Source organism: Anabrus simplex, chromosome 1, assembly GCF_040414725.1.
Source record: "Anabrus simplex isolate iqAnaSimp1 chromosome 1, ASM4041472v1, whole genome shotgun sequence".
Lineage (NCBI taxonomy): Eukaryota > Metazoa > Arthropoda > Insecta > Orthoptera > Tettigoniidae > Anabrus > Anabrus simplex.
In genome coordinates, this window is record NC_090265.1 from 436,838,204 (window position 1) to 436,866,146 (window position 27,943).

Consider the following 27,943-nt stretch of genomic DNA (forward strand, 5'->3'; position numbering starts at 1 on the left):
TAGTCGGCCAACATTCGCAACCATACAGTGCAACAGGTTGGATGCCAGTACGACAGATATTTGATCTGAGATTATCTTTCATCCTTCGATCGCAAGTGACGCCGGTTGTTATTCTCAATTTCATCCAGGCTGCGTATATCCTTGCATTGATCTCTTCGACAAGTCGGCCATCATCAGCGTTTGTGGAACCAAGATACTCGAATCTTGTCAATCGTGGCAGGTCCTCACCGTCTACCTGAATCATACCGATTGCTTTAGGATCTGATACTTTATTACAATACGCAATTATTAATTGCCATTACAGAGTTTAAAATTTACAAACAGACAGACATAAACTAAATATGTAAACAGATTTGTTTCTCACACTCTAAAGTTACTCTTAAAAATTACTTATGGTAACTACGCCACGCACAGCACATGCATTCGCAATACGGTTGTTGATAATACTGTCCGTGTGTCGCTTTTCACCAAGTAGGTCCTCCGAAAAAAGCATATCCTACGTTAAAGTGGCAATGATAATGTGTTCCTTGTTTTCGGTCATGCGCGTGCTCGGTGGATTAGAAATATCCAGTATATCCCTTTTAAAGATCAGAAAGTGCACATTGTAACCTGATTTTAACTGAAGCACTTTTTACTATAGAACAGAACAGAATACTCACATTACCCAGTTCCTGAAACTGAGGAGAGAGAATTCAATTATTGAAATTCATTGTTTTTGACACATGCATTTGATTTTTCTTATTACAACCAATTTGTTTATTACTAGGGGCCGATGACCTTAGATGTTAGGCTCCGTTAAAAAACAAGCATCATCATCAGCTTCATCATTATCATGCCTCTTAGTACATAAAATCTGATATGTGTTTACCAATTTTACAAATGACCATTTTTGTTACTACAGGAGACATTCGCGATGCGTCCAGAAACCTCTTGTGTTTTTATTGCTCATGAACTCCACACGTTTAATTTGCCTTGTGTACACGTACGGTGGATAATCATAGGCTAGAGGTAGGGAAAGGCTGGTGTTATGTTAAAGGAAGTACGTGCGGATGGTCTCTCGCACAGACTTATAGAACACGAGTACAAAAATAAATGGCTTGTACCACCAAACAAATAACGAAGTTGCTCCAATAGCTTTTGTCGAGTAATCCTGTTTTTACGGTAAAGATATTACTGTAGAAAACCAAGTCAACCTTCCTGGAAATTTAAATGGGGTATGTCGTCGAGCGTTCATTATAAAATTCTCCAGAGAGGGAAAATGTTCCTCTTAAAATGTAGGTTATCTTCCTATTGTTTGTAATATAATAATGATTCCCTGGCTTCTTGGATTCTCGACTGCACTCAGAGATTTCACAATTTGTTCTTATTACTCCTGAGTGGGTTTAGGAAATGGTTTGAACGAAATACGATTGGTAGTGTTTTTATAATGAATAATGTTATGTAATTAATTTAATTGCAAAGCCACACCAAGAGTGGATCGACTTCATGGGCGGACTGTCGCTAGGCGACACCGACTTGCTCTCTATCAAGACCAATTACAATAATCAGAACACAATGGAGAAGAAACATAGCTGCCGTACAGGGCGAAAGCTGACATGGTGAGGAAAAACCTAATAATGGTCGTGGGAATGTTGTAGCACGACAATATTTATCGAAGGTTTCCAGAAACTTAGCATCTGGTACGTAAAGGAGAAATAGTAATTTTACGTGTTCTTTATCTAGGATTTTTTTCTTATTTAACATCGCTCTAACAACATCGAAGGTTTTCTGTGACGGGAGGATGGGAAAGAGCTGGGATTGGGAAGGTGGCGTCCGTATTCTTAGCTAAGGTATAGCTCAGGCATTTGCCTGGTGTTATAATAGGAAACCACCGAAAACCATCTTCAGGGTTGCCGACAATGGGATTCGAACCCACCATCTTCCAAATGCAAGCTCACAGCAGCGTGACCCTAACCTCACGGCTAAGTCGCTCTGTATCTAGGAGAGTAAGTTGCTTTCAGCGGATTTAAAAGCATTACACCGAGTGAGTTGGCCGCGCGGTCAGGGTTGAATGGCTGTGAGCTTGCGTTAGGGAGATGGATGGGGGCCGATGACCTTATATGTTAGGCCCCTTTAAACAACAAGTATCATCTTAGGAAGATGGAAGGGGTTTAAATCCCACCATCGGCAGCCCTGAAGATTGAAGATGATTTCCTGTTGTTTCCCATCTCCACACCAGGCATATACCGGGGCTGTACCTTAATTAAGGCCACAACCGCTAATCTGCAGGTTATTTCGTGTTTGTACGTGGGGCTGTATAGTTTATATGTTTGTTTACCATTGTGTTTGAGTGGTGGTGTTATAGTTATTGATGTTTACTTAGAATGTAGTGTAAAAGCAACTGACGACACAAATACTTCCTTACCAGTATTGAAAATCACGAATTACGACCACATGCGGACTCAAAATACCTATTTCAATTATTGTTACTTTAACCTCGTATCCACGATCACATTTAACCTACGCCTGGCCTGCACCCACGGCCATATTGCAATTAATCGAAACCTACCTTGAGGTCTGAGAATTGTAGTTGGTCTTGCTCTGTATCATGAATCATGATAGTCCGTAAGAAATGCTGTATATAAGATGAAGGGAATATGCTGCCATGATTTATAGTGTACGTTTCTTACTAGAAGGTTCATGACCGTGCAAATACAGGTGGCTGACAATATGGGCAGGCTCTGTGACATAGGCAAAGCCGTGAATAGAAAGTAGAGTGCATATCTTATTCGTGGTTTCCATGGTAGTATTAGTAAAAGAAACAAAATAGGTGCAATTGGTAGCTCTACCAGCGAAAACTTAATTTTAAAAACTGTTAAAAGGTACATAATATATTTCTATGCAGCTTGTAAAATGCGTTATATTAGGCTACACTGAAAAGGATATACTTAAAACAATATATAACTAACAACGTTGCCGTCTTAAAGATGGCTGGCAGTATGGGCAGTCTCTGTGACCTAGGCAACGCCGTGAATAGAATGTAGAGTTCCATGTTAGTGATGGCAAAAAACAAAATGGGTGTAATTGGTAGATCTAGCAGGGGAGCACTAATTAAAAACTGTTACAATGTACGTTATTTATTTCTACATATATTTTAAACTGTGCTCTATTTTATTTTAAAAAACATATAGTTAACGGTATTATTGCTTTGCTTGCAGCTGCTGTTGCTTTCTCCGTCAAAATAATCATTTCTGAGGCAGTCTGTAGTATATTCCGCTTACAATCCGGGACAGCTGACCGAATGAAGGTTGGTTCGAGATGAGTATTGTGTGATGCACATAAGATTTCAAGTTAAGATCCCCAGTGAAAACAATTTCTGTTGAAGATGGTAGCTCTTGGCAGTTAAATCCAAGTGACTAGTTTACGTAAAGTCAGCATATTGAATATTATAGTATACGACCTCAAGGGTAGAAGAGCATTCTGAATACACGGTTGGTGTTATTTGACTGTAATGACAAATTTCCACTCAGAAAATTTCCATAAATTACGAGAAGATAATTTAGTATTAAATCGGAAACATTGTGGGATGAGATATAGGACGTTATTAAAGCGATAGTTTGGCTGTATTGATTCATTGAATTTCGCTTCACTGGATAGTTAATGGATGCGGATATTTGGAATAGTGAGATGGTAGGCGAAGTGTGGGCCTCACCCTAGAGTTACGTCGTGGATTTTTGCGGTGGTGATGATTACTGTTTTGGCGATATTCACGTAATGTTAGACGTGTGTTGAAAATCGTTATTATTTTTCCAAACTTCATCGCGCATGTCGAGATCGTGTTTGAGTTGCGGATTGCTTGCCACGCGTTATTTATTTTATATTTCACGTTTTATTAACAAGATAGGGACTTGGTTGCATTTCCCGACTTGCGTTCATTCTGTGGCAAGATTTGTTTAATTGTGTGCTATTAGTTTCGACAAGGTTTACAGCTAAAATATCGAAGAGTGTGTTTGAAGTTACGATTACACCTGACATTCTGGAGGAAGCGTAGACAACCCATTTTCGCTCGACAATAGATTTAGGACGTCACATGTTATCCTTGGAGTATACTGATGATGAAACATCCTAGTTAACGCTCGGCGATAGGTTTAGGAAGGTGTGTGTATGTACATAGAGATTAGTGTTAGGGTGTGTACACACTAGGTAGGCCCGACGATAGGTTTAGGGTGTATATACTCGGCTGTATATACTCAAGTCTTAGATTAGGTGTTTTTTGCGAAGTGACTTGAGCGATGGTAGTGTCTGCAGTAGTGTATGCAATGCGAAGAGTGTTAGCTAAGTAACATTGAGGCCATGTTTTGCACACAGCCCTTACCAGCTGGAAGGTGTTTACCTAAGATTATGGAACCACTAGTGGCATGAACGTGAGGGTTGTCCAATATTGGGTACTGAGCTAACGGTGATTGTATATTTATTGCAGTTTGCCACGCGTTATTTGAGTTCATTGAACTTCAGTATTTTATTTTATTTACGGACTTAATTTGTTTTGTCGTTCTGACGTCCGATTGCTTTGCTAGTGTGCGTGTTGACACTCAGCTTATTTGTGTGAGACTTGAGTTACGAATGCGGGTTTGATTCGTCAGCCGGGAATATATTTTATTTTTCAATTTATTTCGTTCTTTCATTTATATACGTAGTTGATTGTGGTCGATCAATAACTTTGTAGATAGTTTGTTGGGACAAACAATAAGTAGATGGATCTGTAATGGTAGTCATCGTTGTTGTACAGGAAAGAATTCCTAAATTTTGATTTCATTTTACCACGCGGACTTGTAATTTTACTAAGCGTAACGTATCCGTTTATAACCTGAAAGTTGGTTTTGTAATAATATTTTTCAAGTGATTTACCACTTTTTTATTTAACTTCAGTGCTTGGCATTTCTTTGAAATGCGTGATGAATAAGTGTTTCCTGCATTTCGCAGTTTTGTTCCTTCAGAACGACGTAACGTAAGATCCTTTCGGATCGAGTTGTTGTTGGTTCCTTCTGAACAGCTGTTTGGGTGATGGACGTTTCAGCATCGGGATTATTTTATAACTTAAGGGTGTCACGAGATGACAATACATGGTGGAATTTTATTTTCAATTGTGAATGCTGCTGTTAACTTGTAGTGAACACCATGCTTTCCAGTAATATTTCGCAACCTATCCAAAGCAACTGATAGTCAATTTGGTTCGATTAAGGGTCCATTTGTCGGGTGTTCCCATATCCGACAGGGTATTTGACTGGTGGATAACCTTAATTAAGAGTAAATCTGGAACTCTATTTGTTGAAGGTCAGATTTTCCACGGATCATGTGGGTTAATTCTCAGTTATCGTTTGGATCAATAGGTACCCGATTTTCAGGTTATTTTCCATTTTTCTAGTTTTCGCTGTCAACTAATCTGTGATATTTCTACTATCCGAAGAAAATTCTTCGATACTGTAACTAATAAAACTAACGCCATGCAATGTGACTGCGTTTGAAACATTTAATAATAATTTTTTTCTTTATCAAGGATTTTATATCAATATTTTTTGTGCAGTTAATTGATTCAATAAAAGTTAGTAAGCACATTTTTGCTCCTCATTTCAAGTAGTTAGGCTCTCTGCTGAACCCCATCGTTTGGTTAAGATCGTGACCGAAATATTCCCGCTACGACCCCAAGATTTAAAAGTTAGATATTGCTCTACTGCGGCAGCTGTGGCCAACCAACAATGGAATGGTAAGTTAAAGGGTTCAGTATGTGCCTCCAGTATTATAAATGGCTTCCCTTAATTAATATAAACAAATATGCAGCGAAAACAAAGATCACATAACAAAATACTGAAATCCCTCGACAGCTAACGGAGATATAGGCCTACGAAGTTATCATAAACCAATAGTTTCAATTGCTGCCGTGTCGCAGTAACTGCAGTGCGACTGAATTCAGTGGACTTGTTTTGTAAAGTAGTGGACAGTTGAAACGATCGCGTAGTTCGATAGTTATGAGTCGACAATCAGTCGTGATTGAGACAGTGGAGTGAGCGGATGTGCTGAGTAGAGTGATGAATATGGGCGATTCACTAGTGCAGTACAGGGCAGCTATAGGGGGATGGAATGGAAGAGTGAAATATAAGAGAGTGATAAGCGAGTAGAAAAATGGGCTGCAAAAGGTTGTATTGGCAACCTTGATGGTAGCCGCAGTGATAGCAATCTTATTGGAAATTGGTGGAGTTGAGCTAAACCCGGACCGAGCTCGATAGCTGCAGTCGCTTAAGTGCGCCCAGTATCCCTTATTCGGGAGATAGTGGGTTCGAACCCCACTGTCGGCAGTCCTAAAGATGGTTTTCCGTGGTTTCCCATATCCACACAAGGCAAATGTTGGGGCTGTACCTTAATTAATGCCACGGCCACTTCCTTCCCAGTCCCAGCCCTTTCCTGTCCCATCGTCGCCGTGAGACATATCCGTGTCGGTGCGACGTAAAGCCAATAGTAAAAAAATCTTAACCCGGGACCTGGACCAGTTGGTGTAATCGGATGGGAAGAATTCGACATGATTAAGGGACTGATCAAAGAAGCATGTCAGGATGAGCAAACAAGAGGCCTAATTAGAGAACAAACCAAGGAAATACATAAGGAAATACAAGAGTTAAAACAGTGTGTTAAAGAGGAGATGAATGTGATAAAAGGGAGAGTGGCTCATAACACGGAGGAAGTAGAACGACTGAAGACCAAAGTCAGGGATTTAGAGGAAGAACTGAGTCAAGCAAAGTGGTCTGAAAACAGGGATAACCATAAGCTCAGGAGAAAAAACCTTTTAATTTATGGTGTGCTGGAAAGAGACAACGAAATCAAGGTGGAAACAGTATATAAAGTGGTAGATGTAATACAAAGTAAAATGAAGATAAACTTTAGTAAGATGGACATAGACGATGTATGTAGAGTGGGGAAAGTGAAGGGTATGCGACCGATCAAGGTTAATAATATTAGTCGACAGTACACATCTCTAGTGTTAGGGTGAGTGTTGGAATCCGGTGGCTGGGCTGGGGCGACGGCGGTGCTGCAGGATGTCGCCAATGTCCTACCGGAGTGAGAACATCGTCGTGTGCGAAACGGAATACTGTGAGTACTCTCTCTCTCTGTGTGTGTGTGTGTGTGTGTGTGTGTGTGTGTGTGTGTGTGTGTGTGTGTGTGTGTGTGTGTGTGTGTGTAACAGTGATGTGAATATAATTGGAGTAGTGTTAACTGCCATTGTTGTTCGGAATATTGTAGTGCTCACTAGCACTGTTGAACTGTTGCTGTTTGGTTGTCAGTATTAAGTAGCTTACTGTATTTGACTGTGTGAATTACTGGGCTGTATCCGGAGTCGAACCAAGGAACAGTAATCGTGTGTTGTTGGGGCAACAGCCCTGGGTTCAAACTTATCTGTCTGCATGCAGCTGCTGTGCGGGGTGGCCGATTTGTGAGAGCAAGTAAAAGGCGAGCCTGTCAATAAGAATTATTGTCCGTCCAGTTAGACCACTTAACTGGCCTCCCGTTGTGAAAAGAACAGAGACTTGTACATAACCAGTAATTAGTGGAGTCTGTTCATTCGTGGTTGAAGAGAATTGTGTGTGTGTATAAGTGCGTGTGTATTCATTGGGTCATTCTGAACTAAATTAGAATTATTAAGCAGATGGTGTTTTATTTGTAAGAGTACTATGGCACAGACCGGTACCTGTTCAAAATTATTCATGAAAATATATCCGTATGTTAAAATTGACAGTTTTTCATGATAAATTGATTAAATTTAGATGTAGAGAGTTTTTCGATCTTACCCTTGTGATTTTATATCCCACATATAAGTCGCTGTTTCCTGTTTGCTTGACTCTGCTGTTCGTCAGGAGTAGTAAGTTAGAATGCATTTAATTAGATTGCATTCAGCTTGAGATACACGCCGGCTTCAATGGGTCGCTACGAGTTTTTGCAGCAAAACATTTTGACATTTAACCACTCACAGACGGTGGCGCTGGAATCAATAGCAGACGAAGGCGCATCGAAGTTTGAATAAAACACAATCTCCATGCCCGAATAATTCACACCCCAGTTGTTGAGCAGCTCTTTGAAATTGGGTCGCAACCTCATGTTCACAGACAAGTTTCATACAAGACCTCGTAATAGCCGTCATTTGAAGTTCATTGGGTATATTCAGGCCTAGTTTTTTCTGATGTATCTCATTCAACATATTGCCACATTTGAAAGAATATAGTTTGGAACACCGATTTGTTCCAAAAAGAGAATGTAAATTAAAAGAAAACAAAGTTAGTATCGGTATGCGCATTATGTATGATTCTTCAATTGAGCAAGTGGCTGTGCGGTTTCGGTAGCTTGCATTCTGGAGATAGTGGGTTCGAAATCTACTGTCAGCAGCCCTGAAGATGGTTTTCTGTGGTTTCCCACTTTCACATCAGGCAAATGATGGAGATGTACCTTAATTAAGGCCAGCGTTGTTTCCTTCCCACTCCTAGCTCTTTCTTATCGCAACATCGTCATAAAACCTATCTGTATCGGTGCGATGTAAAGCCAATTGTAAAAAATCTGAAACGCAGGTATAGCGTCAAATCAAATGCAGTGGCTGAGTTCATTCGAATTTGATTTTGATTATTATTATTATTATTATTATTATTATTATTATTATTATTATTATTATTTTCTTCGGAATCCTAGCCCAAGTGCATTGCAAATATAACCTTCGATGCAGAAAACATAGTCCCAAATATTCTCATGTGCAGTTGATATTTACCAGTAGAACACCATATCTGAAGCTACTAAAGAGGCCCAAAAAAACAGTTAAGCTTATGCAACGTTACTGTTAGTGATAATAAATATACTTATGCTAGCTTATCTATACAAATGAGTTTAAAATGACTTCAAATAGAATGTGAAATCTGTGATAAGTATTATGTTAGGAGAAATTGTCTAGCCGAGGCAGCAAGGGTGTGCTCGATTTATCCGGAAGGTCGTGGGTTCAATTCTCTGTTAGAAAGTCGAAATACACTTATTTGCAAAAATAAATTGACCGAGCGAGTGACTGCATCGTTTCGGTCATGTAGCTCTCACCTTGGATTTGGGTGATAGTGGCTTCGATTCCCACCGCTGGCAGTTCTAAAGATATTTTGTATTGGTTTCCCATTTTCACACCAGTCAAATGCTGGGAATATATAATTATGGCCACGGTCACTTCCTTCCCACTCCTAGCCCTTTACTATCCCATCGTCGCCGTTAGACCTATCTGTGCCGGTGCGACGTAAAGCAAATTATAAATAATAAAATAGAGAATAAATTGCGCACCATGACGGAACCTTAGCTGGGGTGCGTAAGTGAGTCTAGCCACAGGACATGGTAGTAAAAAGAAAACATCAAAATATTGTACCACATCAAGTAATTATTGCAGGTAACAAACACTTGCAGAATGCATTTAGTACGGTGTTGGACCATCCGTAACAGGAAGACTGGTGGCGATACTGTCAGGCATGAAGGCATACAGACGTCGGATATTCTCTTGAGAAAGATCATGTCAGAGATGGCGAAACTGACCCTTCAAATCTGCCGTAGTTGCCACTGGCCGAAGTTGCAATCTGGCCTCAAACGTTCTCAATGGGCGCGAGAGGTCTGCGGACCTTGGTAGCCAAGGAAGCATGTTGACTTCAGGAAGTACAGGAAGTACAGATACTCATGCTGCGTGAGGCCGGAATTATCCTGCTGGAGAACTGGGTTGTCTAGCTGCACCAGGAATAAATCACATTCGTTCGCGAATTTCATTAACGTATCGCCTCGCTGTCAGGGCAAGGAGGAGGAAGGGATTGGCTGTGGCCTATCAGTAGAAACTGTCCCAGCATTTTCCTGACCGAGCTCGATAGCTGCAGTCGCTTAAGTGCGGCCAGTATCCATTATTCGGGAGATAGTGGGTTCGAACCCCACTGTAGGCAGCCCTGAAGATGGTTTTTTGTGGTTTCCCATTTTCACACCAGGCAAATGCTGGGGCTGCACCTTAATTAAGGCCATGGCCGATTCCTTCCCACTCCTAGCCCTTTCCTGTCCTATCGTCACCATAAGACCTATCTGTGTCGGTGCGACGTAAAGCAACTTGCAAAAATAAAAGCATTTTCCTGAAAGTGAAAATGGAATTATATATATAATATTCATGTGATTTAACAATGTTTAATCGATGAATTTTCTTTCATCCATACGAAGCCTCTGATGGTGGTGATCATAACTTCAAGGATAAGTACACTTAGGCAGCCATTCATTCCTCTTAATTTTAATCAGAAGGGAAAAGGAAGAAGTCGGATTCTTTGAAAAATGACAATATATAGAAAAGAAAGGGAAGGGCATGAAAAGCATGAAAAGCAAAGCAATCTCTAGCAGTCGCAAATCTAATACTATCGGTATCGGAAGAGAAGAACTGTTGAGCAAGGGAGTTCGGACTACAAAGTTGATGGTGAGGAACTTGAAACAAGCAAATGGAAGGAATATCGGACTCAGCTATAACACTCGTGGTCGTCCGTCGTAAGTTGAATTGAAGTATTCTATACCCATATACAAACAGGGGAGCCATATTGTTTACTTGTACCTATCATTTTGGCACTCGTCCCTCTTGGTTTTCATTATGGAATTTCTAATGGCATTTTGTTTCTCCTTCAACTCACGAACAATGTTACGAGAGCAATTCAAAGATAAACTCTGGTTCGTTAATCAATCCCTGTAGTTATGTGTAACCAATATTTCTAATAGTAAGGAGGGTGAGAATGCTGGAAATGTCTTGAGGAGCGGAGTCGACGTCTTGTCCTGCCCAATCTGAAGACCGGGAACGCTGAGAGACCTTGTCTGCTGCCGGCGTCTTGTCTGTTATTATGAAACTGACGGCTGTCTCCTTAGCTTACCTGTCAGCACTAAGGTAATTAGGAGTGACATCAAGCTTTTATGCCTTAAATTGTATTAAAGAATAAAGCAGAACGAAGAGAAGATTATCCAGGAGAAGCACGAAGGAAATTGTGTTCCTTCCTCACGTTTAAAGAGCGCACTTAAAAAATTTAAGTTGATGAGAGAAGGTGGGTGGTCAGTAATACTGCTTTTAAGGGACGCGCGAGTCTAGGTATTTAAAAATGTAACACCTGCATAATTCTCTCGAAGAAAAACTACCTTGTGAATTTTGTACCGTGCGGAAGGAACAGAAGAACTGTAACATTAAGAGAACAGTCTTCTAAAAAAGAAGAAGAATAAGATAGATACTATTATCGATTACGTGGAAAATGAATGTTTGAAGTGTTCGAAACGTTATTTGCAATAAATAACACTTGTTCACATTTATTTCAGGTGTAGCTCTGAGGTGTAGGGTAAATGTACCTGCCTCTCACCCAGAGAACCCGGGTTCATTTTCCGGCTAGTCCGAAGATTTTAATTCAGGTCTGAGGTCCGGAATGGGGTTCACTCAGCTTAGTGAAACCAACTCAGAAGTTCTGTTAGGAAAAGCAGCGGTCGCGGTCAAGGAAACAAAATAATTCAGCTAAGGTAACATAATGCTGACCCCGTGCCAATGCAGTATCCGCTGGCTATCTACTTGGACAGCAGTTGTCTCCTTGTCTGGCCAAGGACTTAATGGGACTGTTATATACAAGTGAAGCCAAACAACAAGAAGAAATTAAATATCCTCGCTCGTCGAGTGAGACCCGTCATCCAGGTTGAAAATCATCGAAGATACGGTGAGGCTGCCTCGTCATACGAAGCGAATGGATAAAAAAACAGCCAAACCCTAAAATGAATTAGGAAGCCAAGAAATTACTGAGATAAGCGAAACAGGTTACGTTTATTATTACTTTTTTTACAATTTTTTTTTTTACCATTTGCTTTACGTCGGACCGGCACAGATAGGTCCTATGGCGCCGATGGGATAGGAAACGACTAGGAGTGGGAAGGAAGCAGCCGTAGCCTTAGTTAAGGTACAGCCCCAGTATGACTGGTGTGAAAATGGGAAACAACGGAAAACCATCTTCAGGGCTGCCGACAGTGTAATTCGAACCCACTATCTCCCGGATGCAAGCTCACAGCTGCGCGCCCCTAACCGCATAGCCAGCTCATACATACATACATTTATTGAACATAACAGGCGACTTCGCCCCTATACATGTTCACATGCAGAGTAAAATGAATAATAATAATAATAATAATAATAATAATAATAATAATAATAATAATAATAATAATAATAAGGATAATAATAATCAGAATAATTAGCAGTCATTAGCTGTAGCAGTCACTCACTCAATGTTCATCCAGTGTCTTTATTATGCTCTGTACTTGCGTCACATTATTGTTCCTGACCTACACCTAATCAATAAATCAAACAACAACACTCAGCATTTCAGCACTTGCATTCCAGCTAACTTTAAAACAAACAGACCATGCAATCCTGTCTTATTACCCAACTCCACATAACTAAGTACTCGGTCCCTATCATAGCCAACTCGCCCGGTATTATTATTATTATTATTATTATTATTATTATTATTATTATTATTATTATTATTATTATTATTATTATTATTATTATTATTATTATTATTATTATTAGTTTCTTTGCCTTATCCCACTCAGGTGGGGTCTGCTTTTCTGATAACTCACCTCCAATAACTTCGATCTTGTACTCTATTTTCATCAGCATTGGTACTATTCATGTCCTTCCTGATTCAGATTTTCCATCTTAATTTAGATATGCCCTGAGGTGGCTGGCCTTCTACTGCTTGCCTCTTCACTCTGCACCCCACTTAATCTTCTTGTCTTCGCTGAAGATGACAGAAAATCTCAGTCTATTCTCCCTTAGTTTCTCAGAGATTTGTGTTACTCTCAGAGAATGACGAATGGCGTCAATGGGAATTTTGTCTAGCCTGGTTATTCCACGGGCCCATCGGACGATCTTAACCACAGTCAGATAAAGATTCTGTTCATCTTTCTACTTTTCTTCCCAGCACTTCTAACCTTATGGAATGACTGGACGGACAACTATTTTGTATCATTTGCCCTCAGATTATGGGGGACCTTCCTGTCATTTATTATTATTATTATTATTATTATTATTATTATTATTATTATTATTATTATTATTATTATTATTATTATTATTATTATTATCGTTTCAGTATTCAGCTACATCACATGGAGAAACAGCACGTAAACTCCATCACCATTTATGGGTTTTTAGTGGTGCAAGAAGTACCATACCGGGATACCGGGGTTGATGGCTGAGTTGTGGAAGGGATTTGCCCTCAAGCTGTCTGGCTATGATTGCTGAGGCAGTTGTGCGTGGGTCCATGTTTCTTTTAAGGAGCCATTTATATTCCTTAAAAACACATCTTACAATACTGTGTCTTATGGGAAATCCGTTGAGGGTCAGTTTCCTGAATAAAGGATTATATATTGTGATTTTCCATATGAAGGAAGAGTTACGTCTGATTCATCCATATGGAAAGGAATTCTAGCAGGTATGGATTCAGTATGATCAAGTACGAGTGACAGTCAAAGCAGAAGTATTTATAATGGCTAAAATAAATTTCAAGAATTAATTTAAGTATGTAAGTAAGGATCAATTATAGAATAAACTAATTAATGCAATTTATGTGGTCGTTGAAATTAAAATGTGAAATACGTATAGAGGACAAAAAATTGAAATCTAACATGACTCGGGAGAAGAGATAGTACAGGTATAACAGGAATGGTACAGCATTCATGGAAGAACGGGATACCATAATAATTGAAATTATGAACAAAAACGTAAATGCCAATTAACAAGTAATCGAAATAGTAAGCACGCAGGTAAAAGAAAAGACCACTTGATGCAAAGAAGGGCTATATACAATAATACAAATTAATAGAATGACGTTTATTGTCAATAAAGAAATGAACGCTAATGAGAAAGAAGTTGGTGTTGGGAGCAAAAAGTCGGTGTACTAGGCGATCATAAGTATTTCGAATAAAGAATAATATTAAAGGATATATAAAAGAAAATCGGAGTACAATAGAAAAGAATCGGGGACGAAGTAATTATGTTACAGACTGCCATATATGAAGTGACCAATGTATGAATATTAGGTAATTACATTTCAGAGGTTCGACTGAACATTATGTTAATCATGGAACTAAGAGAAGCGATTGTATGAATATTTCATGTTGTAATCTAATTAAGATATGTATAAATAGTAAATATGTGGAATAATCGTTTTTAAGTTTCTTCAGATAAATTACGACATAAGAAGTAGATATTAGAATATTTCCTCTTTAACATTTAAAATTAATCAAGGTGACGCGTATTTACTATCAGATCAGCTGATATGCGTAGATCACAGTTGGACATATGTTATCAACTAAGATAAAGGAGATAAATTATCGTCCACTCACAACAGCTTCAATATGAATAATCATGATTGTTCGTAACATCTAGTGAAGTGTAAAAAGTACTGTAGTATAGAATTTATATTCGTGAGAAATACTGTTATGTGTTAAATCCGGAAGGAATATGATGTCACTATGAGGTTAGAGTCATCATAAGAATACTACGCAGCATACGTGTGTAGTATATGTTAACATGACTATGAATTATTCAAAAGCAATAAGGTAAACGATTTCGCTAGGTATGTCCCAGTGGCGGCTGGTGGTTTAAAAGTTCAGTGGTGCACAATTTTTTACCAATATATATATAATACGATTACAGGCTAATTTTCAAATCTAGATCCATCAACAATACTTTTTATTACTAAAAATAAAACAAACTTTTTACATTTCTATTTTCAGGAATATTAGTACAACGCATTAACAATTTTTCATTTAAAAACTCTTTTACCATATTGAAATGAAACACTTTGAGGTAGCCTAATTCGGGTATTGAAAAAATATCCAATTAAGGCCACGGCCGCTTCCTTCCCACTCCTAGCCCTTTCCTGTCCCATCGTCGCCATAAGACCTATCTGTGTCGGTGCGACGTAAAACATCTAGCAAAAAATTATCCTTTTGTAATGTATCTGGTTTCGAAATTATTTTTTTTTGCTAGGGGCTTTACGTCGCACCGACACAGATAGGTCTTATGGCGACGATGGGATAGGAAAGGCCTAGGAGTTGGAAGGAAGCGGCCGTGGCCTTATTTAAGGTACAGTCCCAGCATTTGCCTGGTGTGAAAATGGGAAACCACGGAAAACCATCTTCAGGGCTGCCGATAGTGGGATTCGAACCTACTATCTCCCGGATGCAAGCTCACAGCCGAGCGCCTCTACGCGCACGGCCAACTCGCCCGGTTCGAAATTAAACGTCGCGTGGGCCTACCCATTCGTTTCTCCTCGGATTTTTCTTCAGCAGTCCGTTGCGGAAACGGCCTAGACATTAAAGACTGCACCGAATTCATGACCTGGCAAAATACCACTAACTGATAAAAACGCACAATAATAAAAACACACATGCTGACACGAATGTTTACGCAATGAAATCAATAAGCTACTTAGCTTGTACGCACATAACAAAGCTCACGACTATACTGAAAGAAATGGTGGTGTTTATTTTCAAATTTAGAGCCATTAGTTATATATCCAGCCACGGCCGACTTGATGCGTCGCTCTAACCAGTTTCTATTAGTCCTTCTCTAGCTAGCTCCTTACGGAGCGCAGCGAGGGATCCAACCGGCCGTGATCCAGCAGATGAACTTCCATCTGGTTTCGCTAGATGACACTCCTGTTCTATAACAGAATCTCTCATTGAGCAGCAACGGTCTCTAGCGACTTTGCTAGTAGTTGGTTACGTAGAGGCACGGCCGATTTGATGCTTCGCTCTAGCTAGCTCCTTAGCGCAGCGGGGGATCCAGTCGGCCGCGGTAGGAGGAGCCAGGTTGATAAACCTCAATTTAATCAATGTATAAGAAGCCACGCCTATCTATTCCTCTCCCTGCGCACCCCTCTACCAGCCCAAAAGCACACTTCTAGCAACGCCACGCACCCCTCGAGCAGCCCAGGTTTCATCCTACCTCCGGTTGACTTCCCGCTGCAAACTTTTCGACTCCTGCAGTGAACATCTAAGAGTACTGTCTTGTAAAGTACCCTGTAGTCAATATTTGCTCTTTCAAGCTCTTGAAAGGTTTGTCTTGCTGAATGAAAATAGAGTAGTTGAGTAATCCAAATTATAAAATTTTACCTAAAATTAACATAAAAATTTAATGGGGGTAGCGCATACCTGCAACCTTATGGAGAAACCGCCCCTTGTATGTCCAAAAAGGCCATAAGAGTATCTATAAAAGCACAAGAGGGAAGATGCTCTCTGAGATTATACGTTTCAAGCAGGTTTAGGTAATAAATGTTTCATTGGCGGTATAAATAAAATCGGTGGACAAAAAATATTTCCATGTGATGTGGAGGCAATTATGATTAGCATGAATAGTTGAATATATGAGAGTAAATATACGCTGAGGTAGTGTGGTAAGGGGTCATCGGAATATGCCTGAAATAAATAATATCGCTGACAAATAAAGTTGCCTTCAATGCAAAATAGGAAAAGAGACTATAGAGTGTTATAAATGTTGTTCATAAGTTTGAAATGGTAATTCTGATTGAAGAAATATTTACCTAGTTTTGAGTATGATACAAAATTCTAAGATTGAAGGGTCATCAATAATTTTATGAACATGTGCCGTCTCTAAACAAATAATCGGATTTACGAAACGCATTCTAGAAGAAATTTCCAATGACATTTTCTGGTAACTTAGGTGCAGTTGTTGTTTTAATTATTATTGTGATTTTATGTGAATGTGTTGATATTTGTTTCAGTTCGTGAAATATTAAAATGGGAATATATTATAATGTAAGAACCATTATGTGGAGAAATGTGCGACGTTGTTTTTCATATTTCCTTGTGATGATATGCGGCTGATTATTTCATTTTAACTTTCTACGCTGAAGATAATTTCGTTCTTAATCGAATAACATTTTAAATTTCCTTCAAAATTACTATAATCATACACTGGCGGAAAGAATATCCAAACACCAATGAGGGGTCGTGCTAGATTAACGAACGTTGGTAGGCGTGTTTATACTGTACATCTGAAAGATGACGTTGATACAAATTTCCCGCAAATCGCATTAGTGTGGCTCTAATAGCGGCCCCATGACGTTGCACATCAGGTTTGCTTTAAACACGGGCTGTACTGTGCGAGAGCGTTAGTTACCTGTGAGATTGGACGGAGTGACTTTGAAGAGGTCTAGAATGCCTTTACGATGACGAAGAGGCCAGTGCCAACAGTTCACTGCGGTTGAACGAGGCCCTATAATAGGGCTTCGTGAAAGTGAATTTTCCTTCCGCTCAATTGCAGAACGACTTGGCGGGAGTGTCCCCACTGCGCATGCGTCCTGGCAGCAGCGGTCACGAGAAGGTACGCTCGCAAGAAGACCAGGCTCCGGACGTCCCTGTGGTACCACCGAGAGGGAGGACCGTCGTATTCGGCGTATGGCTGTGGCGCAGCATACTACGACTGCAGCAGCAATTCGAACGGGCAGTTGGTACCACAGTGACGCAGTGAACTGTTCAAAATTGGTTACTTGAAGGACAGCTCCGAGCCAGCCGCCCTGCGGTGTGCATTCCACTTATCCAAAGCTACCGCCCTCTGCGACTTCAGTGGTCTCAAGCGAGAGCTCATTAGAGGATGGAGTGGAGGTCCGTTGTGTTTTCCAATGAAAGGCGGTTCTGCCTTGGTGCCAGTGATGGCCGTGTGTTCGTTAGAAAGAGACCAAGTGAGCGCCTGCATTCCACCTGTCTGCGGCATCGACACACTGGACCTACACCGGGTTGTGGTCTGGGGGGCAATTTCCTATGACAGCAGGAGCACTCTTGTGGTTGTCCCACGCACCCTGTCTGCAGATATGTATGTCCGTCTGGTGATTCGACCTTTTGTGTTGCCATTCATGAACAGCATTCACGGGAGGAGGAGTGTTTTCCAACAGGAGAATGCACGCTCCCATACCGCTGTTGTAACCCAAAATACTCTACAGAGTGTCGACATGTTGCCTTGGCCTGCTCGATCCCCCGATCCGACCCTAATCGAGCACGAATGTGACATCATTGGACGACAACTCCATCGTCATCCAAAACCGACATTAACCGTACCTGCATTGACCGACCAAGTGCAACAGACATGGAACTCCATCCCACAAGCTGACATCCGTTACGTGTACGACACAATGCATGCACGTTTGTACGCCTGCATTCAACACTCAGGCGATCACACCTGTTTTACTGGACCAGCATGGTACATTTGCGATGGCTTTTCTCGCGCGGATATTAACCTGTAGGTTATACCTTTAATCAATTAAATATGTTACCTCAGCAAATATATATTGCCAAAATGTCCATATTCTACATTCCTTATTTTATAGTGTTTGGATATTTTTTCCGCCAGAGTATTTTCTCTTTCATCATTAATATAATTCAGTTAACTTACTTGGAAGGTAAGAAAATGTTCCAATAAGGGTAAATGCGTATAGGTTATTTCATCTTTTGGGGGACAATGGTGATATACAGTGTATAGACATTGAATGATACATTATTGGTGTTGAATTAAGTTGAATCCAATAATATAAAAGTGTGTTAATTGAATAGATATTCGGTTTAATAAGTGATTTCTGGAGTCATAAATAATATTTATACGTCAAATCAAGCAATTTCGGTTATCTCAGTGTGGAATCACTTTTTCTAATAAATTTAAAAATTTAATTATTGTTTTATAAATTCCTGAAAATGAATGAGAGATAATTGAACCTAGTAAGCGTCAGTCTCTTATTTACTATATTCTCATTAACTAGTACATCATCCTAAAATAATGAAAATGTTTAGAAAATCACGGAAATGATTTCTTCGAAGTGTAAGCACGTTTATGACAAGTTAAAGGGGTCAACCATCCAGCAAGTATAATACAGATCTCATGCGAATCTCCTGACAAGGCTACCGTGAGCATTGTACCCGCACCTGATATGCATCTTGAGGCACGGTGCAATTTTTATGATTATGATTATGATTATGTATTTAAAGCAGTAGCAATTGTAATCCTCAGCTCTGACTCTTGCCGAAATTTGATGAAATTCCCGCTTAGGATTGTGATGAAATGTCCACATATGAAAGAAATAATCAAGCTGAGCAATCTTGAGAAATGCTAAATTTCGTAATGTTGCCATTAGGATCGTAAATTCACATTTTCATAGTGGTAGCCAAATCCACCCGACAGGCTGCCTATCTACGTAGAAAATGCATGTACAGTTATTTTCTACTTAACCTTAGACACGATTCTCAATCCAAGAATGCACATACCTCTTTCAACTGTGTTTCATCAAAATCTTAAGTAGGAACTACATGCACATTCCTTATCTGTACATATCTGATATTATACTCTGTAGATTTGCCATTCTGAAACTCCCTGTACAGTACAGTAAAACTGTCAAATTAATCAATCACTACTGATATGCATTTAGGGCAGTCACCCAGGTGGCAGATTCCCTATCTGTTGTTTTCCTACCTTTTCTTAAATGGTCGCAAAGAAATTGGAAAATTATTGAACATTTCCCTTGGTAAGTTATTCCAATCCCTAACTACCCTTCCTATAAACGAATATTTGCCCCAATTTGTCCTCTTGAATTCCAACTTTATCTTCATATTGTGATCTTTCCTACTTTCAAAGACACCACTCAAACTTATTCGTCTACTGATGTCCTCCCACGCCATCTCTCCACTGACAGCTCGAAACATACCACTTAATCGAGGAGCTCGTCTTCTTTTTCCCAAGTCTCCCCAGCCCAAACTTTGGAACAATTTTATAACGCTACTCTTTTGTCGGAAATCACCCAGAACAAATCGAGCTGCTTTTCTATGGATTTCTTTTCCAGTTATTGAATCAAGTCATCCTGGTGAGGGTCCCATACACTGGAACCATACTCTAGTTGGGGTCTTACCAGAGACTTATATTCCGTCTCCTTTACATCCATACTACAACCCTAAATACCCTCAAAACCATGTACAGAGATCTGTACCCTTTATTAACAATCATATTTATGTGATTGCCCCAATGAAGGTCTTTCCTTATATTAACACCTAGGTACTTACAATGATCCCCAAAATGGAACTTTCACCCCATCAACGCAGTAATTAAAACCGAGAGGACTTTTCCTATTTGTGAAACTCACAACCTGACTTTTAATCCCGGTTATCATCATACCATTGCCCACCGTCCATCTCACAACACTATCGAGGTCACCTTGCAGCCGCTCACAATCTTGTAACTTATTTAGGCCTATTACTCTGTAAAAAATAGCATCATCTGCAAACAGCCTTATCTCAGATTCCACTTCTTTACACATATCATTGATATATTATAAGAAAACATAAAGGTCCAATAATACTGCCTTGAGGAATTCCCCTCTTAATTATTACAGGGTCAGATAAAGCTTCGCCTACTCTAATTCTCTGAATTATATTTTCTAGAAATATAGCCACCCATTCAGTCACTCTTTTTTCTAGTCCAATAGCACCTCTTTTTGCCAGTAGTCTTCCATGATCTACCCTATCAAATGCCTTAAATAAGTCAATCGCAATACAGTCCATTTGGCCTCCTGAATCCAGGATATCTGCTATATCTTGCTGAAATCCTACAAGCTGAGCTTCATTGTAATAACCTTTCCTAAACCCAAACTGCCTTCTGTCAAACCAGTTATTAATTTTGCAAACATGTCTAATATAATCAGAAAGAACGCTTTCCCAAAGCTTACATGCAATGCATGTCAAGCTGACTGGCCTGTAATTTTCGGCGTTATGTCTATCACCCTTTCCTTTATACACGGGGGCTACTATAGCAACTCTGCATTCATATGGTATAGCTCCTTCGACCAAACAATAATCAAATAAGTATTTCAGATATGGTACTATATCCCAGCCCATTGCCTTTAGTATATCCCCAGAAATCTTATCAATTCCAGCTGCTTTTCTAGTTTTCAACTTTTGTACCTTACTGTAAATGTCATTGATATCATAGGTAAATTTTAATACTTCTTTAGTATTACTCACCTCCCCTGTCTTTACATTATCCTTGTAACCAACAATCTTTACATACTGCTGACTGAATACTTCTGCCTTTTGAAATTCCTCGCACACACACTCCCCTTGTTCATTAATGATTCCTGGAATGTCCTTCTTTGAACCTGTTTCTGCCTTAATATACCTATACATTCCCTTCCATTTTTCATTAAAATGTGTATGACCACCAATTATGCTTGCCATCATGTTATTCTTAGCTGACTTCTTTGCTAGATTCAATTTCCAAGTAAGTTCTTTCAATTTCTCCTTACTTCCATAACCATTTCTAACACTATTTCGTTCCAACATGCACCTTTTTTCTTAGTCTCTTTATTTCTCTATAAAAACATTACAATGTATTATTATTATTATTATTATTATTATTATTATTCTGTCTGTTAGGTCATCAGCCCAGAGGCTGGTTGGATCCTCAAATAGCACCACCAAAGGTTATGCGGTTATAAGGAAACTGCAAAAACCAATGGCAGCACCAAAACGAGGCGTACTAGGCAAGACGAGGAGTGAGGTAGTTTGCCATTGCTTTCCTCACTGGGTCAGCAAGTGCTATTGCAGCACGACTGACCCTATGAGCAACACCTTTCATAACACTCAGATGCACTAGTCGTGCTCTGAATGTCATTACTCAGCACCACCCATACCCCAGCAGCTTCCATATTGTCACAGCCATGGATGAGACTGGGACTTCGGTGGAAGCTACATTTTACTCTGGCCTGTGCCAAGAGATGGATACAAAAGTACTGTATCCATCAAGAAATGGCAGCAGGCACATTATTATTATTATTATTATTATTATTATTATTATTATTATTATTATTATTATAACGAGCATAGTTATACTTCCACGAGTTAATCGTCTTAGCACTTCGGACTACTAAATGTTCGCAATCGACTTCTAGATTCTAGAATCGATTCTAAATGTAGGAAAATTCTAAGCTATGCCATTTTCATTTATATATCATTGAGAACTCACAGGTTTTCACAGACATGTACACAACAAATTATTGAACCCATGTGCCTATTTGGAGCTTTAAATTTATTATCGCATTGTGTATCAGCACTTGGAAAATGATCTTCATTTGTTTCTGTTCTGTGGTGTGGTTTTAATTTGGTTGAAAATCGTTCATGATAACAATGTATGAAAGGACATTTTCGCTGTTCAAGAGCATATAAGAAATGAATTTATCACTATAATATTGTTGATGGACACTTAAATATTATGATTGTAGCAGGCTATAATTGTTTTGTAAACAAGCCGTTCATATTTCGCGCGTGAAATCAACATAAAACCAGCGCTAGTGTTTACAAACTCAATTACTGTATAACTGTATGTACTCATCGAATTTGATCAATGGGCTCGTAACTCACTTTGAATGATATGCTAGCCGACAGCGAATTTTGTCCATTTTATTTCAGATATAGTCTCGCTTCACTGATATGAAGCTGAGTGGGGTTCCTGGAAGCTAGCTGAAAGCCAGTAGTCAATCACACCCTGCACCCTGCTGAGTTAACGAGCTCTAAGTGATCCTTGTTTGTTATGGAGAGGCTGCCAAACCACTTTCTTCCTCAATCTCTGTAGTATTTACCCTTTATTCATGTAGAGTGCAGTTGCCGATTTGGCAACTCTGGCTGTAGTAGAGGTAGTAAATCCTAAATCCTATAAGTCGCTAATAGACACAGGGCTGCCGCTGGGAAAGTAGTGGTGTGAGGCGAGGTCGTCATGATTTGTCCCCAACTATACCTACCCAGGAAAACATGTGCTGGATCTGCCCTTACTGATGGACAATTTTTAGATATATAGTGTTTATTTTACCTGGCAAAGCCGAACTATTATTCCTCGATCCCCTTTTTGGAAATCCCACCAGTAGCTCTGTGACGGTAACGTATTTGTATCTTTACTGGGTGAACACGTGCAACTTGTTTGCAATGAACTATCTTAGACGTATCTTACACAACATATTACAGGAATTTTATGTACACATAACCTGATGTAGGCTTCACGTACATTGAAAGACTCGTACAAGAGGCAGTGAGTAAGGCCTATATCAGAAACACCGTACCATTTCATGTAGTGCGGGTCCACTTATCTAATCAGTTTTATGAAATGTCATTGTGCTTCTCAAATTATATCCACACACTGAAGCTCTCACTGGAGAACTGCGCACCAGATCTCTCCAAGAAGCCTTTTTTCTTGACAGGAAACGGCGGACCCGGTATCATAGAAGATATGATAGGGACAATTAGAGACCTGTCTATTCACCCCCATTTAGTATGGTTTCATCACATCAAAATAGATACATATGACACGTAAATTGTTCGTGGTACATATAGAGTACATTGGACTTGATAGCTCACGCAATGCAATTACTGCTATTAGAGTGTTAATAAAGGATTAAAAACGAATCTTTAGTCTTTAAATTTTCAAAATTAGAACCTCAGCCCCCTAGTGAATACAGAGTCATAATTCGCAAATCTGCATGCTTCAGGTATTTGCGTGGAATTATGTAGGGAAGATAGATGGATTCTCGGAGCAGAGAAGGTTTAAATCTCCCGTAACTCATGCCTTTATTTTAATTTTGTACTCTGGTTGGCTTCTGTTATGAAAATTTGTCTTTCATGAAGTATCAGATATCCTTTATAAGGAAGAAATGATAAACAAAGTAGATAATACATATCGCCACTTAAATACTGGCAACGAACAAACGCATTTGTATACAGTGGCTCAAAAAAGTATTGGTCTTCCCATCGCCGTGGCACGAACAGAACAGTATAGTATAAATAATGGTGCTTATAATGGAATTCCACGTATGCAGATATGTAGGAGAGTTAAGTCCATTAGTAGGTTGAATACAGAGCCAAGGAGATTCACGCTGTTTGCAACCGGGCCATTAATACAACGGCGTGCGTCATTACACGCCAAACAAGTATTGGTCTACTAAACAATATCATTGTGACATCGTGCTGTCTACCGCAACTCGGGCTCATTGTGTCTGTGCTGACACGCTGGAAGATAATATTCAGCACTATTTCCGTGTTTAGCTAGTAATGAGAAGGAAAATGAAGGAAACAACCGTGGAATATAGGAGGATTGTGGTGCGACTATTTCAGGACATAAGTGAAATAATTCGAAGAGCTGTTACAACTGTTAAAAATATTGTGTACAGGTACAAAAGAACAAAGGCAATAGAAAATAGACCAAGAAGTGGCCGTCCCTCAAAGTTATCAGTACAATGCAAACGACAAATTGTACGTAAAGTGGCCCAAAATCCTCAGCTAAGTGCGCCGAAGATAACACCTGTGTTAAACTAAGCTATAGGAATGCAAGTGTCATCTGAAACCATCCAAAATGGGCTATGCAGCAAAACAGCCCGTAGAAAGTCGTACATCAGTAATGCTAACAGGAAGAAACGACTTGCGTACGTTAAAGAGCACAGAAATGACAGCTATGAGGATTGGAGACAGTCTTTTTTACCGATGAGAGTAAATTTACCTTCTTCATGTCAGACAGACGCGTGACTGTGTGGAGGAAGACGCATTCTGAACTTGAGGAGAAGAACCTGACAGCCACTGTGAAACATGGAGGTGGTTCCCTGATGGTGTGTGTTTGCATGAGTGCGAATGGCGTAGGTGTATTAGCCTTTATTGAAGGGACTGTGCATCGCAAAGCATACATTAACATTCTCAAGACACATCGTCCTTGAAGTGAACAAAAATGGGACTCTTAGCACACTATACGTTTAAGCAAGATAACGACCCCAAACACACAGCCCTGAACACGAAGCTATGGCTGTTATATAACACACCGTGTTGGATGGAAACTCCACCGCAATCTCCCGACATCAACCCCATCGAGAATATGTGGCACTATTTGGAGCAAAACTTGAGAAAACATACAATATCAAACAAGGCTGACCTAAAAGAAGCATTACGCACCGAATGGAATAACATACCAAAGGAAACTACGGAAACCTTGGTACGATCGATATCAAATAGGTCAGCTGAGATTAAAAAGAGGAAAGGAGGACCTATCAAGTACTGAAACGTTCATGAAGGATCAAGAAACTGCGTTATGTTAATTCAGACCAGTACCTTTTTGGTGGCAAGTGAAAATGATTGTTTTAAGTTATGATGTTTTAGTTATATGGATATAGAAGAATGATGTTTTTCTTACAATGTATATGTTACACAAGATGACAAATAATGAATGATTCCAGTATATGTCAATTTTGATTATCATTCCCTTCGATTCCTCGTCCTCACATGCAGCATATTTCGACAGATCAATGCTTTTTTGAGCTGCTGTACCAATGCCATCATTATGCTGGACCCATTCAAATAATAGGTGCATGTGTCCACTCATTGAGTATCTAGGCTTAACACAGGCATGATTCTCCATTACACTGTGGTATTGCAGCAAGGCAAACCTTTTGCACACTCCAGTGATAGTTCTTGAATAGGAAACCGGTATGTATTCGGATTATGAGGTCGTGGATCCTACAGAATAATAGGACGATATAAACGGGAAGTACTACGCCTATACCAAGAACGATTTCCTGGACGAGGATTGTCGGCTGCGAATACGTTTCGAAGGGTTGAAGGATGCCCGTTGGAAAGGAACCACCTGTTCGGATGCTTCACTGACGTTTAGTGATTACGAAAATGCTTTCCATAGTTCAATTGAGAACAACCTGCATACTAGCCATTGTAAGCAATTGCTTCATTAACCACCACACAGTGGGTCAAGGAATCGGACGTTGACCGTCAGTCCTATGGCGCCTCCGGCTGTAAGAGGTGCTGTCACAATAAACAACCCTTTCAGGTTTAAATATTTAAGAGACTCTTAGACGATATTTGCAATAATTTATATACTGTAGTTACCTCTCATTATAATACAAACTTGCCGCTAGGCTGAACACTGAATGTTGATAATGTCACTGAGATGGTGCATTTATTTAAGAAAGTAGAGCCAATAGATATCAAAGTGTAACATATCGTCAAATGTCGCTTTAATTTAATTTTTTAATTTTGAAGAATTACAGGCACTGTTTCAACATTAAAGGGCAATAAAAATAATTAGAACTATTTTTCGAATTTTCTAACATCTTGGAATATGTTTTTGAACACTTCTGTGAGATTTATAATTATGTTAGCATATTTCCAAAATCACTTAAATGGGTAGAGTCAGGTATCTGTTCATTGATCGATAATTGACCAATATTCCGGCTCGTAATATTGTCTGCCAATTTATTATTATTATTATTATTATTATTATTATTATTATTATTATTATTATTATTATTATTATTATTATTCATTTATTAGTAACAGACATGAAATTAGCAAGAATAATTGCTGGTTCAAGCAGATGGGAAGAATGGTAGGGGGGTACTAAAATAAGGAGATGACGTCTAAGATAGCAATAAACACAGTGGATGAAACTGTTCGTATCAGCTGGCTTCGGCAGTGGGGTCATACGGAGTGAATGGAAGAGGATAGGTTACCTTGAAGAATAAGAAAAATAGAGAGAAATTGTGGTTAGACTCGGCTTTTAATGACTTACTTGTAATAGGCGCGGAACATACCAGCGGGTACATTTTGCTATGTTTTCTTCCAAGATAATCACCTGAAATTTGATAAATTATTGAAAAAGTTCACATAATAATTTAAAATAAGATGGTAGGCTGTATCTTCAGTTTTCGCACATTCACGCCCAAAATACTGGACCAATTGATCTGGAAACTTGCAGCTAGGCTGAACACTAAATGTTGATAATGTCACTGAGATGGTACATTTATTTAGGAAAGTAGAGCCAATAGACATCAAAGTGTAATATATCATCAAATGTCGCTTTAATTTTATTTGAAGAATTACAGACACTGTTTCAACATGGAAGGGCAATAAAAATAATTAGAACTGTTTTTCGAATTGTCTAACATTTTAGAATATGTTTTTGAACACTTCTGTAAGATTTATAATGATATTAGCATATTTCAAAAATCACTTAAATGGGTAGATTCAGGCATCTGCTCATTGACCGAAAATTGACCAATATTCTCGCTAGTAATATTGTCCGCCAAATTTCAGGTTTCCGATAAATGGATTTTATTAAGTAAAACAGGTTCCGGACTATGGAAGGACTTAGTGGCGCGCTTAGATTATAGTAGCCGATTTGACAGTCTTAGCAACTAGTTTCTAAGGCCACCAAATATCATTATAGCTGCACTGCGTAGTTAGTAGACGCAGAGTGGCAGGTGAATTAGCACAGTCTATTTACCGGGCCTAGATAATCATCTAAAATAAATTGAAAAGAGGTGAGTATATTTTTAATACTTACCGGACATAAGATTCCCGACGAGTGTGAAAGGCAGACAGAGGACATTTACCAGAAGATCAGCGAAGGCGAGGTTCACGATGAACAAGTTGGTGGGAGAGCGCATACGAGGACTACGATACACCACGACTACCACGAAGCAGTTACCGATCACACCGACAACAAATACCAAGGTATAGGCCACACAGAAGAAGACTGTGACCGGCATGGAGTGGCGGAACTCGAGGATCACCAGAACGTCGGCGCCAGTCAGGTTCAGCAGCATGGAGCTCTCGTTGTACTCGCCCCATCTGTAAACACAAAACATAGTTGCTATAACATTTCAGCACAAGATTAATATTTAACGGTAAGAAAACTATTTCTATACCAATCTTAGGATGCATATCAACTGGGTCTTTAATTACAGCTGAGTTTTACACAGGTGACCTGTAAACAGATCACAAATGGGTCCGAGACATGTGCTAACTAGATTCC

The 27,943-nt window shown here is 39.4% G+C and overlaps 1 protein-coding gene across 1 annotated transcript in view; it reads right to left on the reverse strand.

The window, feature by feature from the left end:
- LOC137500360 (neuropeptide SIFamide receptor-like) overlaps positions 1-27,943 on the reverse strand; it is a 189,743-nt gene that overhangs the window by 143,021 nt on the left and 18,779 nt on the right. Inside the window, exon 2 of the mRNA XM_068227143.1 lies at positions 27,473-27,759. Coding sequence (XP_068083244.1) covers positions 27,473-27,759 — 287 coding nt within the window. The remainder of the gene's footprint in view (positions 1-27,472; positions 27,760-27,943) is intronic.